At 45.7% G+C, this 14,361-nt stretch overlaps 1 protein-coding gene across 3 annotated transcripts in view; it reads right to left on the bottom strand.

Annotated features, from left to right (window-relative positions):
- The window catches only part of SORCS1 (sortilin related VPS10 domain containing receptor 1), a 483,063-nt gene that overhangs the window by 41,162 nt on the left and 427,540 nt on the right, over positions 1-14,361 (bottom strand). For all 3 annotated transcript variants that reach the window (XM_044382096.3, XM_057308722.1, XM_044382097.3), the window contains exons 19-20: positions 8,663-8,849; positions 916-1,049 (exon numbers count right to left, since the gene is read on the bottom strand). In XM_044382096.3, coding sequence (XP_044238031.1) covers positions 916-1,049; positions 8,663-8,849 — 321 coding nt within the window. The remainder of the gene's footprint in view (positions 1-915; positions 1,050-8,662; positions 8,850-14,361) is intronic.

Here is a 14,361-nt window from a genome sequence, read left to right as displayed (position 1 = left end):
GCTCATGCCAGTGCCCTTTGGGGAGGCCTTCGCCTGGACAGCCTTAAGTGACATTTGGAAGCAAACTGTAATCTCTGAGAATGGAGGAAGTTCAAAACGGAGCTTGCAGCCTGGTATCAGGGGAAGGAACATTCACGTGGGCGTGTGAAAGCCTTGGATCTGGCCTCCATGTGAAGCAGCTGAACGAGGTGGGAGGAAACCCCTTCATGTGTGTCCTCCTGACTTTTTCATCTGTAAAATGAAGGCCTTAGAGTAAATGAGGTTTAAGGTCTCTGCTGGTTTTAACGTTGCTGCTGGCTTTTCATCAGAGGGCATGTTTTGGGAAAACGTAAAGAGTAAAGCTGAGAGAAAGGAGTGGCCACATCTGATTCAGGGGGAGGAGGCCATCCGGGGGCTGGGTTGTAGTAAGTAGTTGTTGCTTTCGACTGTCTGGTATCTACTGGGTTTTTGTTTTTTTTTTCCTTTTGGGGACCACTTTCCCCCTTCGCTTGGACCATGTGGTTCCAAGGAGGCTGACTTCATCACCTCTCTTTCTACCCCGAGCACTGGGAAGGCTTGGTCAATAATACTCCATTCTGGGACTCTGATTAGAACTTGTATGAAAGTTTATTTTCTCTGCTAAGCTATGAGAGCATAAAGCTCAGGCTGCCGCTAAGGCCTCTGCAAAGCGAAGACCAGCTGGAGAAGAAGGCTAATGTAGAGGAAGGCCGGGGTGAGGGGTAGGGGTGGCGTGGTGAGAGAGAGGCAGAGGGACGGAGGGACACGCTGACGAGATCACTGGAGCACTATAAGCCTGCTGTCCTGGAAGCTACGACTACTCCCAGACTCCTGAGTCACCTAAGCCCTTTCCCTTCCTTTTCCCTCCAGCCCGTCTGGGCTGAGCTGCCACTAGATCCTGCTGGAAGGCTGACCTACCTCCGTGTTGTTTCCGTACCACCACACGTAAGTGAGGGTGCCCACTTGGCTGGGCCACAGCACTGCCGTTGCGTTGACCTCTTTGTTCTTTGTGGTGACAAAGGGAAGAGACAGGTGTACGTGCTCCAGGGGACCTGAGGCACAAGAGAAAAGACGAGGCATAGAGAAGGAAGAGCTTTCCCTGCTTCACCTTCCCTGCTCTGAAGAGAATACATGTTCATTCTGGAAGCCTCCAAAACATCACAGTCATCCTCCCTGAGGAAAGTGCTGAGGGCCTTTCCCTACTTCAGAGAAAAGACATATTGTGACCCATTGTATCTCCATATTTTCCATTTACTGATATTTCTTCCAGGCCTAAAACCTGAGTTATTCATGTGTAAAACTAAAAATTTACAAGTAATTTTTGAATTCCTTAAATGAAGAGGCATAATATGAGGAATCACAGGAAGACATGGAGTCTTTCCAAGAGGTCATATCTGTGGTGTAAACCAGGATGATGAAAACCTCACGGACTCCTGTGCATGGCAGCGGGGGCGGGGGGTGGTGGTGTGGCACAAATCCCCAAACCATTCTAGATGTAATTTTTCTTGACTCTTTGTTGGGATTTTCAAGCTCTGTATACGTGTTAATCTGTGTGTTTGTGTGTGAGAGCGTGTGGAAGTATCTCTCTGCAGGAGTATATGCAACGCCACCCGCTTCAAACTGGTGCTGAGTTCAGCTTGTCCAGGGTCAAGTACGCATGAGCAGGGAGAGAGAGAGCTCTGTGGTTCTCAGGATGTGCTCAACTAAAAAAGGGGATGATTCTACCTATGGAGGTCCATTACACAGAAGCCTTGATCGGATGCATAAACCCACAAAGCTATGAGGACCCTCTTCAGAGAGAACCAGTAGGGCCCTTTCTCTGACTCCTGGTCTTCCCTCTGAACCAGTAGGGCCCTTCCTCTGACCCCTGGTCTTCCCTCTGAGTCACTTCTAGGCAAAATGCAGTTTCCTCTGAGGTGACCGTGGCAAAAATTTGTCATCCCATCATTCCATGAGGCAGAGAAGAAAGTGGTACCTTTCCACCTGGTTTAATCACCACTTCTTCTGCTCGATCTTTAAATGGGTTTCCTACGGTACTGACTTTGGCCTTTTTCCTCTCCATGTACTGTTCTGCCGAGTAATATCACCCACACCCTGACCTTCTACTATGAAGTACAGGCTTAGAACTCAAAAACCACCTACTTGACTCGGGACTCAATTAGGAGCCAGATGTTCCTAAGAAATTCATTATTTGCCTCCTGCCCCTATTCTCTATTCTCCATGTCTTCATGAATGGAAACCAATGTTTACCAATCTCTCAGCGAGAGCTCCCCTCGCTGTCCCCAATCCTTCCCTGGCTCATACAGTTGGACTGTCATGAGCCATACCAATCTTCCTGCCTCCAATCCGCCCCCAAGCTAATCCACCTTCCTGCTCTATGTGTTCAGTGCCTGGCTTCCTCAGTAATGATAAGTTGCACCAAGTGCCAGGGTCCTCAGCACCCAGAATAAAACAGATACTCCAGGGTCAGGGTGGAGCAAGTGCAAAGATCTTGAGGGGGACACGGTTCTCCATGTTTGCAGAATAGAAAGAAAGCCCAAGTGGCTGCAGTAGCGAGATGGAGGGAAACAGTGGGAGCCAATGAAATCTAAGAAGGATTCAGGACACAAAGCATATTGTTTTCTAGGCTCTGAAGTATGCATATATGTGTTTATAAGAGTCTTACACGTATGCACATTATACATGCATACAACGTATGGCAATGACTATGTATCTTCTCACACTACGGACTGTTGTGAGAGTGATTTTTCTAGAAAGCCAAGTTGATTAGGCTACTCACTTGTTTGAAATTAAAATTCCCATTACCTAATAATGATGATGACAGTTAACACATATTGATCTAAAATTTGTGAGACAGAGAACACAGGCTGCAAACTTTTGGAGGGTAAGAGTCTTTCATATTTTTCTTTGTATAGAAAGACTAGCATAGTTCTTGAGATGTAGCAGATAATCGAATGTTCGTTGGGTAGGTGAACAGATGATGCAATTTCTTATTTCCGCTTTTGTCTATGCTTCTCCTTCTTTAGAGAATTAGAGGCTTGGTTACCAGCATACAGAATAGAATTGATTTTCTGGCTTATAAGCCATATGATAAGACTTAGTTGTTCCTAAGTCAGAACGGTTCAATGTGCTAACAAAAGGGCAGCAGCTACTGAGTGATGACCACGTGCCACACATTCTGCTAATGACTCTTTTCATTCTCATTTGCTCCTCACAACAACCTCATGAAGTAGGTGCTACTATCATTTCCATCTATGAACAGAGGACAATGACTTTCCCAAGGTCACGTGCTAGGAAACATTAATTCCAGGGTGTGAGCCAAAGCAGTTTGCGTTTAAAGCCCATGCTCTGGCCAGCTGACAAATGCTCAAAAAGATCTCTCCCACCTTCACAAAACAGCTATTCAGAGTCAGTATCTACCCATCCCTTAGTTGGTCTGAGGGTTGTGGGTTATTGTTAATCTGTTTAACAGTATCTACCCAACCCTTAAATACACCCCAGGTGCTGGCAAGCGCACTCACACATGCTCTCATTTCTTACATGGCTCTGCTGTTCCCTATCACTCGGTTTGCTCCAGCAGGTCCTGCCCTGTTCTGCCCCGAGGACTCGGTGTAGACACCTCTCTCAGGGCACCTGCCAGCCTTCGAGTCTCAGTTCCAGTGACCAGGCTTCTGGAATGTTCTTCCTAATGCCCCTGATTGGAGGTGAATGACTCAGCTAGAACACAAGGACTAGATAAGCTCTCTTAACCATGCCGCTTCTATCCTAAAGGGGTCCATTTTCTGTATCTCACATATGAGTACTGAATATTTTTTAAAAGTCAGACCATCCAAGTAAGGATGGCATCAGTGTGTCCTGTTAATGGCAAAAATGGAATCTTCTTTGTGAAATGTGGTCATTAATTCATTCAACAGCTTCAGAGGGCTGCCACATGTCAGGCATTATTCTAGGTGCTGGGGACACCTGCTACTTGCTGGCGCTCATGTCTTATTGGGGGAGGCGGGCACTGAACACATAAAGCAGGGGTAGGTGGTAGAGTGCTGTTTTTGTCTCTTAGAAGAAATGACATGTGAGCAGTGACCTGAAGAAAGTGAAGGAGTGCACCACATACTCCTGGTGATGCTCCAGGGTGAGGGCAGGGCAAGTGCAAAGATCTCGAGGAGGAGGTTTGCTTGCCATGTTTGAGGAACAGCAAGAAAGCCCAAGTGGCTGCAGGGGAGAAATGGAGGGAAAGAGTGGGAGCCAGCACACTGGCTTGTAGGCCCTAAAGCATGCCTATGTGTGTTCGTGTGAGTTCATTCTTGCATGTATACACATTACACATTCATTCAAATGTGCGCAATTTGCCTTTCATATTCCCACCGTTTTCATGTGTTGAACACACCTAGTTCCTGCTGTTCCAAAGCCTATCTTTGAAGCATCTCTTCTACGTACAGAGGGTGCAGTCTGCACTAAGCGAGCTGCGGAGGTAACACTCCAGCCCCTGGAGGCCCCCAGCTGGCTGGCTGCATGAAATCCAGAGCTGAACAAGCGGGCAGATGTGGCTCCATCAGAGAGGTGCCTGTGATGCACAAAAGGGACGGCAGGTGGCGCTGCATCACTCCGTATGAATCTTCCTGGCAAGGTGGGTGAGGGAACTGGGAAATTACTTGTGTGAATTGGGTCTCCCTCTTTTCTTGTTTAGCCCTAATGTGCTACAGAAAGCAGCTGATGTTTGTAAGGCTGAACATCGTGTGTGTGTGTGTGTGTGTGTGTGTGTGTGTGTGTGTGTGCACGTGCATGCACACATGCAATGATTGCTCTGGACTGCCTCTGCCATTTGTTTTAGAGACCCCATCTGACCACCAAATTAAATACTGTGTATGCATTACATTGCTGTTTGTCTGAAATGTTAAAAATCCTCCAGAAGAAATAAAAGTAGTTCAAAGTATAAAGATGAGATACTAAAACACAATTCCTGAAACTTCAATGTGCATAAGGATAATACTGAATCTATTCAAGGCAGATTATGATGCATACTTTTAGGAATTCCAATATAGCAGCTCTGGGATGAGGCCTAGGACACTATATTTTTATCATGTAATTCTGGGGCAGGTGACCTGTTAAACCACACTTTACAAAACTCAAGTCTGACATTTGCTGGTCAATAAAATAATCACGTGAAAAGTTGCAAAGCTGCGTAGGTTTTCAAGAAAATGATCACTTTACCCTAAGATAGGCACAAAAAGACATCTGAAAAGGCACCTACATACAGAGGTAGTTGGAGAGATTTGGGAAGAACTAGAAAACCTGTCTCTCTCTCTCCTTTTTTTTTTTTTTTTTTTTTTTTTTTGGTAACCTCTCATTCTGCAAATCTGCACAGCTTTCAGTGACTTTTTTTCTGCAAGAATGGCTGAGATGGGAGAGTTTTCTGAGCAGAAATCTGCATGTCCTCTAAATTCTACCCCCTGCCCCGCCAGCTGAAGGCAACGCTGGCTGCACCACATGTCTTGTTAGTTCGCAAACTAGCAGAGCACAGTAAATCCTATCCCCAAGGACTTTCCAACCGTCAGGCTACAACAGATTACCCAGCCTCCCAGTGAGAACGGCTGGCCCACTCCTGGGAACATTAGCGCAGGCACATCATCTCCATTTGTTTCTGATGACCTTTACAAATCCATATTAAAAGAACAAAAACAAAACAAAGTCCTCTGATTTGAGGATCAAATCTCCTTTCTGACCTGGAGAGTAGACAGAGTATGCCATCAAGTCAGGCAGTGGGGGAGAATTCCAGGCAGAGCGGAGGGGTATTGGTGACAGGGGCAGAGGGTGGGCTTGGAAACTGGGCTAAGAGTTTCTGCTCCGAACCCACTAAGTAGAAACACACGTGCTACTTTGCGATGATGGAGAATCAAGCCTTACCAGCTGACAGATCACAGCATATTTTACTTGACGGAACCTCTGAGAAACAAGATGTGCGTTCCTCATGTGAAGAGGAGAAAACCTAGGCTCAGAGAAATGGAGTGACTTGGCCAGGAGTTCAGGGCAGCATCTGCGCCTAACCACTCCTAACCCAGGCCAGGGTGTGTGTGTTTGTTCTACGGAGAATACACCCCTGCCCCCACCCCCACCCCAAGACCCCGGGACTGTAGCACCAAAAACTGCCATGATCCCCTTCAGGTTTAAGATTTGGGGGAGGGCTGATCAATTCTGGTCTTGTTCTGACTTCTTCTTAGTGTAAAATAGTGTCAAAGAGAAAGTCCTCCAACCTTTGCTTTCTCCATCGGAAAGACATGCCTGTCACGGCAGAGGAGTCAGGCAAGACAGTCCTGCTTCAATACAGTCAGTACGACAGAGCTAATTCTTATGCCCACGGTCAGGCTTAGAAAGGGGTTCCATTATATGAGGTACGCTTATCCAAACACTGAACCCAAGATGAGCCTAACAAAATTAAAATCAGAGCACAAAACTTCCCTTACAAATCATCTGCCACTAAGGGGAAAGTCACACTGCTGAGCCACTCAACTAGGCTAACAAGGGGAAAAAAGTGAACAAAGAAGGTTCCTTCTTTAGAAGTCCTGGCTTTAGCGACCTTTGATCTCTGTACTGTTCTCCTTCCCAGGGTTGAGTAAACCTGGCAGAGGGCCAGGGCAGGGAGCTAGCCTCAAGGGATCCGATCCTTTTTCGGGGCGAGGACGAATCCACAGGGTGACCAGAAGGGCAAGGAACGGATGATCTATGGGAAAGGCTGAGACACGGAGCCCGAAAAGCTGCTGAATTTGAAATCGGTATTCACACGTGCTTAGAGTGTGGTAGACGTTTCATCCCTATACAAGATAGGGACTAAAATTGCTGTAATTCTTCAGGAGTGCAGCTTTCAAACAAAAACCCTCCCCTTACAGAATAAGCCACGGAAAGCGACAGGCTTCTAGGCAGGCAGCCATTCTCAGCCAATGCTCTGGCGATTGCGTCGTAAGTTAGTTTTGCTACCAATAACCAACGTCTGTGATGTATTTCTGAGAGATTTTCTGACCATTCCTTAGCAAGGAAGATTATTTCTTAGTAAGAGGCAACTCCGGAAAGTCCATAAGGACAGTCTGGTGCGGGGAGGGGCTGCCACGGCGTCAGCAGGACGGGAGCCTCTGAAATGTGCCTTGAACCTATGCAGTTGTATAGCGAGGTGCTCACCCTCCTTTGGGACAATCTGCAAAGGAGTGGAGGGGGCAAGGGCTGCTGGAGACAAGTCCCATCACTGACAGCACTGACAATGACCTCGGGGATCAAAAGCTGGCACTCCAGAGACGGGTAGACGTGAGTCCAAAGCGTGGCTTTGCCAGATAGCAGGTCTGCGATTTCAAATACATTATTCAAGCTCTCTGGCCCCCACTGTTTTTTGTAAAGAAGGGTTTCTAATAGTGCCTACTTCATCAGGTTGTTTTGAGAAGGGAGATCATACATGCAAAGAGCTTGCTTAGCACAAGGCTTGGCGCATAGTGATTGCTTAATAGACTTTAGCTGAAAAAAGGCAGGAGGAGTGTGCAGACTGGGACTCCTGTAAAACTTTGCTTGAATCCAAAGAAGGGAGGATGTGTTTATTCAAAGCACCTTTGTCATGAGTGTGTGGGAGAGAAAGTTCAAGAATCATTGATACTGCAGGAATCCTCAGAAATGAACAATCACCCTGGGAATCCCTAAATAGTCTTGTCCTCCCCCTGGACCACAGCAGCTTAAGAAAAGAGGCTTCTAGTTGATATGTTCTATACTCAGTTCAGTGCGCAAGAGGCAGGTGGGAGGCATGGAATACTGCCCAGCCTTAACGCTCTTGGCCTAGAATTTAGAATTAATTTGGACAAGGCCATTCGTAAAAGGAGTTGCTTTTGTTTTAGAAGGCCAGCACCTCATCCATTAGGTCACTGGGGCTTCACGTAGCTACTTTCATTTTTAAGCAAAGCATTTCTGTAGCAACCCAAACACGTCCTAAGCCTGTTTGGGGATACCCACACACCTGCCACCAGAGGCATTCATGGCACACGTTTGTCCTACACACAACTTAGGAGCTGTCGTGACCTCATCATACTTAGTACACCTTCACGTTCCTCCATGGGACAAATGCTTCAACACTTCTTGGAACTACTTCTCAATGCAGCTCTTTCCCTCCCTTGACACCACCTTCCATCTAACACCAAACATCGCAGATAAAAGCCCAGAAACACTTTTAAAAAAGGAGCAAAAGTCTAAAAGCATAAATAACAGTGAGACATATCATGGGCAGAGAAGAATAATCAGATGGGGAGAGATTCCATCACTTGTGCTAATTCTCAATGTGTTAGATTGAGCCGTACGTGGGAATAGTCTTTAAACGTTTCTGACTAAAAAACAAACAGAAGGCAAACTCCTACGCAATCGAAGAGCTGGGCCCAGGCGCCAACACAGGGGAGCTGTCTCGGAGGCACCTGCCAGAGGCACGGTAAGGGCACGGGGAACAAATACAAGCAACACCAAGTCTAGGGTATTCAAGCTCCACACCCTGATCTCTTTACTTTCTCCCCACTCAGCTCTCTTTGTTCTCCTTCCCTGTCCCTTAAAGATCACTGGTGAGCTGCTTCTGGACAGGAAACTCTGGGTTATACTTTACAAGGACACAACATTTGAAATATGTCATAAACCAACAACAGTAATAACATACAAGTTACATGTAAGTACAGGACGGCGCTGTCAGAGCCCAGACTGTTGTCCACCTGCACGGTCACTCGGAAAATGCCCACGTTGTGATAGACGTGTTTGATCCCATCTTCCATGGAGCTGAGGTTGACGTAAGACACTGCGATGCCATCACCGAAGTCCACTTGGATGAGTGTCCTCTGGACGTCACCCTGAAAAACAGCCCCCCATCAGAGAAGGGGGGTCGGTGCTTGCTGCCTCTGCTCCAGGGGCTGGGGCTTGTCGCCGTCCCTGGCTCAGGGCTAGCGGCAGACTCCCTCCTACAGCTGGGAGCATCTGTCTGCGTTCCACAGAATCCCTGTGACATTCCCCGGCAGACGGGAGCTTACCAGGATGGACGTTCTCCAAATCTGAAGGGCACCGATCACCAGACGTTTCAAGGTTTGGAAAACTAAGTGTTTGATGATCAGCTCCAACTTGATACTCAGTTTCTCTGAGGGATCTGTTCATACCCTTATCATCCCCATGAATAAAAGGTGCACACACACACCTTTCAAGATTCAGCCTACCTGACATGGTTACAGACCTCTTCCCGTGTGTTCAGGACCCCCGAGTTCCCTTCTTATCCCTGGTTCCCTAACCATGTTAGAGGAAGGATAAAAGACACCTTGTCTCATACCTGACAGATAGGACATTGGGCTCAGCGCTATTATTATTTAAGATAATGATGGTTAATTCTTTTATACTTCAGTATTCTGTGCTATAAAAATGATATCATTTTATTCTTCACAGAATCTTAGCTGGGAGAGAAAAACAGGCCACAGTTGTTCATTTTACTGGTAGGGAAGCTGAGGTCAAGAAAGATTTAATTATCTGTTCAAGGTTAACACAGCTAGTTAGCAGCAGACCTAGGACTTGACCCCATGTCTGTGGACTTGCGTGTCATTCATTATAGGTCGTGAAGCACAGCTGGCTCCTCGGGCTTGAATCCCAGGGTGCCATTAACAAGCTGCATGACTTCATCCAAGTCATTCAGCCTCCTTGGGTCTCGGTTACCTCATCTATGAAATGGGCATAATAATATCTTACCGTCTTCACACGAAGGGTCATTGTAAGACATGTGAGTTAATTAGTCCTCTGTAAAATTTTGGACCAAATCACAGCTGTCAAAACCACGCAGCTGTGAAGGGCACGCAATCCCCCTTTTACAGCTGGATTAGAATCATACAAATCCAAATTCCCAGTGGGAGACAAGGAGAGGGAAGATAAAAGTTTGCTTTCTAAAATCCCATGCCTGTAAGAAAACACTTTTGGAATAACACTAGAGATTCTTAAGGAGCAAAGTTTCTTAGATAAAAACCAGCTTCCTTCCCGAATGCAGTCCATCCTTTATTAAGTTTTTCTTGTTTGTTTTGTTAGCTTGTCCCATTTTCAGGGAAAAAAGCTAAAAATAAAAAAAAGAAAAAAATGCAAAAAACCACACACACACACACACACACACACAAAAACCCTTTGAACTAAAAAAAAAAGTATTTTCGATTAAGTAAGGTTCATATGGTATCATATTTTTTGAAAAGGCCAAGTTTAAAATGCTGACATTTAAAAGATTAATTCACAGGGAAAGGAAAAGCAGTTCAAATCCTATGAATCTCTGTGACCTACTCTTCTGATCTATGCCCAGCCAAGCATTGTGTGTGGGGCACACGGCAGGGCAGCTAACTCTCAGGGAGGACATGAGCAAGAATTCTCCCCTCGGGTGGGAGAAAGAAACTCCCCTCGGAACCACAAGACAAATCACCCACAAGCCCAGACATTGTGCAATTACTTGAATTCCCTTCGCTAATAAATATAAATGTCAACTATTCTTGCTCACTTGTTCTTCATTTGCACAAATCAGACTGGTCAGTTTCTCAGTGCTGTTTCTGGTCAGTTCTCCCATGTTTTCTGGATTTTCAAGAGTTGCTGCCGGCCAACCTTAGGTATAGGCACAGAGGAAGAAACCGCCTTAAAATCATTTGGGACAAGGGTCTGAGGGAAAGATCAGGAAAGTTCAGGTTAACTGGGTTAACCACGGAATAAAACGAGCAATAGAATTTCCCAGAAAGAGAGGGAGTGAGAGAGTGAAGAGGGAAGGAGAAAGAAGGAGACAGGGAGAGAGGGGAGGGAGGAAGGGAGGAAGTGAGGGGAGGGAGAGAGGGAAAAAGAGTGAGGAGGGAGGGAAAAGAGGGAGGGTGTGAGGGAGGGAGGGATATTGAGAGAGAGACTGAGAAAGAGAGGTTTAGGGTTCTTTGTGGAGACAAAGTGGTCATCAGGCAAGGGTCACCATTGGTAAGAGCACAGAGGGGAGACTCACATCTCAGCTGATTCTACTTCAGACCCCACAAGTGACAGCAGCTACCCACACAGCTGAGAAAAGTCCAACTCTGGCCACCCTTGCTTGAGTCTCCCAGCCTTGCCCTTTCTGTCTGGTATTCACCACTCTGCTTTTGTGGGCCTGGACTTTGACCTCTTTCAGCGACTTAAAACTCCTCCCAAGTTCTGTCTGGATGTCCACTGTCTGTCATGCTGGTCTTTTGGCCTGAGAGTATTTCTCATTATCCACTCATGACAATGTTCCCTGTGTATGGAACAGGTGAAAGAAGGGAGCCACAGTGTGGGGATGACTGCATCAGTAGGGCTGCCTTCACAGAGGAGTCATGCTTTTAGGGTACTTGGTCAGGTAATAGGAAGATCTCTCTAGCTCTCACTCTCGCTCTCCCTAATGTGAATGCAGGTCCCTGGGCTTGGTTCTCTGTACCAGGAGACAAGGGCACCAAGGGGCCAAGGTAGCAGATTTCATCCCTGCTGTTGGAGCTGTGCCCACTCGAGTGGAACATACTAGAGGCCATGCTTTTGCTTTCAGAGGCTCTCAGGTGTTTCACGAGCCTAACACAGCTGTCAATGCATCTCTTTGGGGCTCATCAGTCATCAGCTTCTGACTTCCGTGGGCTGTAATTGTCATCTGAGACAGGGATGCCAAAACTCCTTTCAGAGAACAAGAAACAGGGCAAAGGCAAGCAAGCCTAAGTCCTAGGTCACCACGATTAGACACACTTGCCCTGCTTTAACTGGCTTTCTGGTCATTCATTTATTTATTCATTAAACCAACCAACCAACCAACTGGCAGATATTTATTGAGTGTCTATCTTGTGTCAGGCATGACATGGGAAAATGATGGTAAGTAGATTAACCAAGCAAAACAGATGTGGTCTGGGCTTTCATGAGCATATGGACTACTAAGTGAGACAGATGAAATAATCACAGATAAATAAAACGTTTTTACAGGGGATGATATGAAAGAAAGTACACGGTGCTGTAAGTTACAGTAGGGAGAGGTAGAGAGCTAAAAATCTGATCTGATTGAGAACTTCAAGGAAAGCTTCCCAGAAGAAGTTATATCTGAGCTGAGATAACCTTAAGGAAAGAAAGAACAGAGGGAATCAGATGTGCAAGGGCCCTGTGGCAGAAGGGGAATGGTACAGTCATAGGAAGCTGAAGATAAAGACAGAGTGGGAATGTTTTATGAAATTAGACTGAAGGGGAGAAAATGACATTTTAGGAATTGTGGCTGAGTTTCCGATTTTTATTTTTTTTCCTAAGAGCAGTGGGAAGCCATTAAAGTGTTTTAAGAGGAGGTTTAGCGGAAGATGGCATGATGTTTTTAATTCAAAAAGATCACTCTGGTTACAATACAGAGGGTGAATTGGAAGGAGGCCCAAGTATTCTGGGAAGCTAAATAGGGGGTAGCTAAGGGTAGATGATGGTAGATTGAAATATGAGTTGCAACAGGAAATTACATGTACTGTCTTGTAATAATTAACTCCCATAGTTTATTGGTTTTGAAACCAATGAATCTCAGATTTTGATATCAGTACCTCTTGTAGAAATTAAAAGAAAAAAGTGCGGATGCCCAGCAACCACCCACGGTATCTCTCTTGACTCAGGGCCTCTGGGGAAGATGCTCGGTTGGTCCTGCTATGGTCTGAGAAGGTCCACAGCGGATGTTGAGCTGTGCCAAAGGTTAAGGCCCTTGGGATTGGATTGTTGAATATTAGGTTTTCTCGTCATGTAATTCATCTGAAGATGAGGACAGCCCAGCACAAGCTGATGCTATTCTCATTCCATTCTGGTATAGGGGCAATGCTTCCCCAGGGTGTTTTAGGATTCTCAGTGCATCAGTAAAAGCCATGCATAAAAGAACTAAACTTGTTTTTAGGTGACCGGTGCACAACTACAAACAAAAGTTCGACAATGCACGTGGTCAAGATTCATTAACATCTGCAGGAAAACGAGTTGCTGGATAATACACGAGTAGTTTGTATAAAATCCTGAGATGTGTCCTTACTGGCTGCATCCTTAGTACCTAACACAGTGCCTGCAAGTCCCTCTTTTCCATTTTGTATACAGTGCATCTGCTTGTTCACTCAAGTGCTTTGTTATATATTATCCCAGTTGGCTGTTAGGACTCCAGGGAGATAGCAAGGGCAGATGTGCTTTTGATTTGCTCCTGCAGGAGAACTGGGGCACAGGCAAGTTAAGCAAGATGTCTGCAGTCCCACTAAACGTGAGACTGAAGGAAGGGTTTAAGATGATCTGTGGTTTAACTTTATCCAAGCAGCTCAGTCCTTGGTGAGCTTCTTTAATTGAAAGTTACTTGTAATGCCTTTCAGAGTTACAGAAAGGGGATAACAAAGGCAAGGTATCGCTTTCTTTTCTTGTTAGACTCCATCCCTGGCTTTGACTCTTTCCCCCTCTGACAACAGCTTTGGTTAGAAGTGGAAAGATGGATTGGCACGAACGCCATTCTGCATTCTGACGTCTTCCCTCTGGTGAAGCGGTATTGTGTTCAAGCCATAAAGAAGAGAGAGAATATGGGGGACAATAGGTATTCATAATTCAGTAGTCAGGAAAATGCACCATATAATTGAGAGTTACTTCCATTTAATAAAACGCAAGTCATCATTCCTGAAATGGCTCCTAGGCTGGCAAATATCTAGGCTACTGTATACAATTTTTTTAGACCTACTGCCCTTTTGTCATTCACTCTGATATATAGAACTGAGAATATTAGCTCAAAGATGTGCCCAAGAAAAGCACAAAAGCCACATGAAATCCATATGGGGATTCTCCAAGGGCATCACTGACTACGGTAATAGAAAAACAAATATATCAAATGGCCACTGAGGAACCAAGATTAACCTGAGGAATGGAAGGTTGTGAACCTATCAGTACCTGCAACACAGCTTGAGAGAAAAATGGGAAAACAAATGCTATAGTAACTCAACACTGACAGCCTCATCCAAAAATGAGATTCCGAGACACTCCTGAAGGTATTATGGACTCACTGCAGATAGAAACTGGGCTCATATGTCAGAGCCTGGCCCATGCAAAGCTCAAGCTTGCCTCAGGCTTCACTGGAATTCACTGGAAGTCTTGAAAGTGATCTTAAGGTTCATGTAGCAAAAACTATGTTGTAGAGAGCCGACTTTAGTATAACCCATTTTTTTTTTTTTGTCAAGAACAAAACCACAGCAGATAACAGTATATGTGCTGTATGTGGGTGTCTGTATGAGCATAAAGGTGCTGGCAAATGTGACCCAGTGTGTTAACACTGATTCGCCTGGGGGTGAAGTGAAGTGAGGGGCAGAGAGAGACCAGCATTTAGGATTAAAAGAGGGAGGGAGA

This window comes from Ursus arctos, unplaced genomic scaffold, assembly GCF_023065955.2.
Source record: "Ursus arctos isolate Adak ecotype North America unplaced genomic scaffold, UrsArc2.0 scaffold_7, whole genome shotgun sequence".
Taxonomy (NCBI): Eukaryota; Metazoa; Chordata; class Mammalia; order Carnivora; family Ursidae; genus Ursus; species Ursus arctos.
Note: the sequence above shows the minus strand (reverse complement) of the source record. Positions and strands in the feature narration are given on the sequence as shown.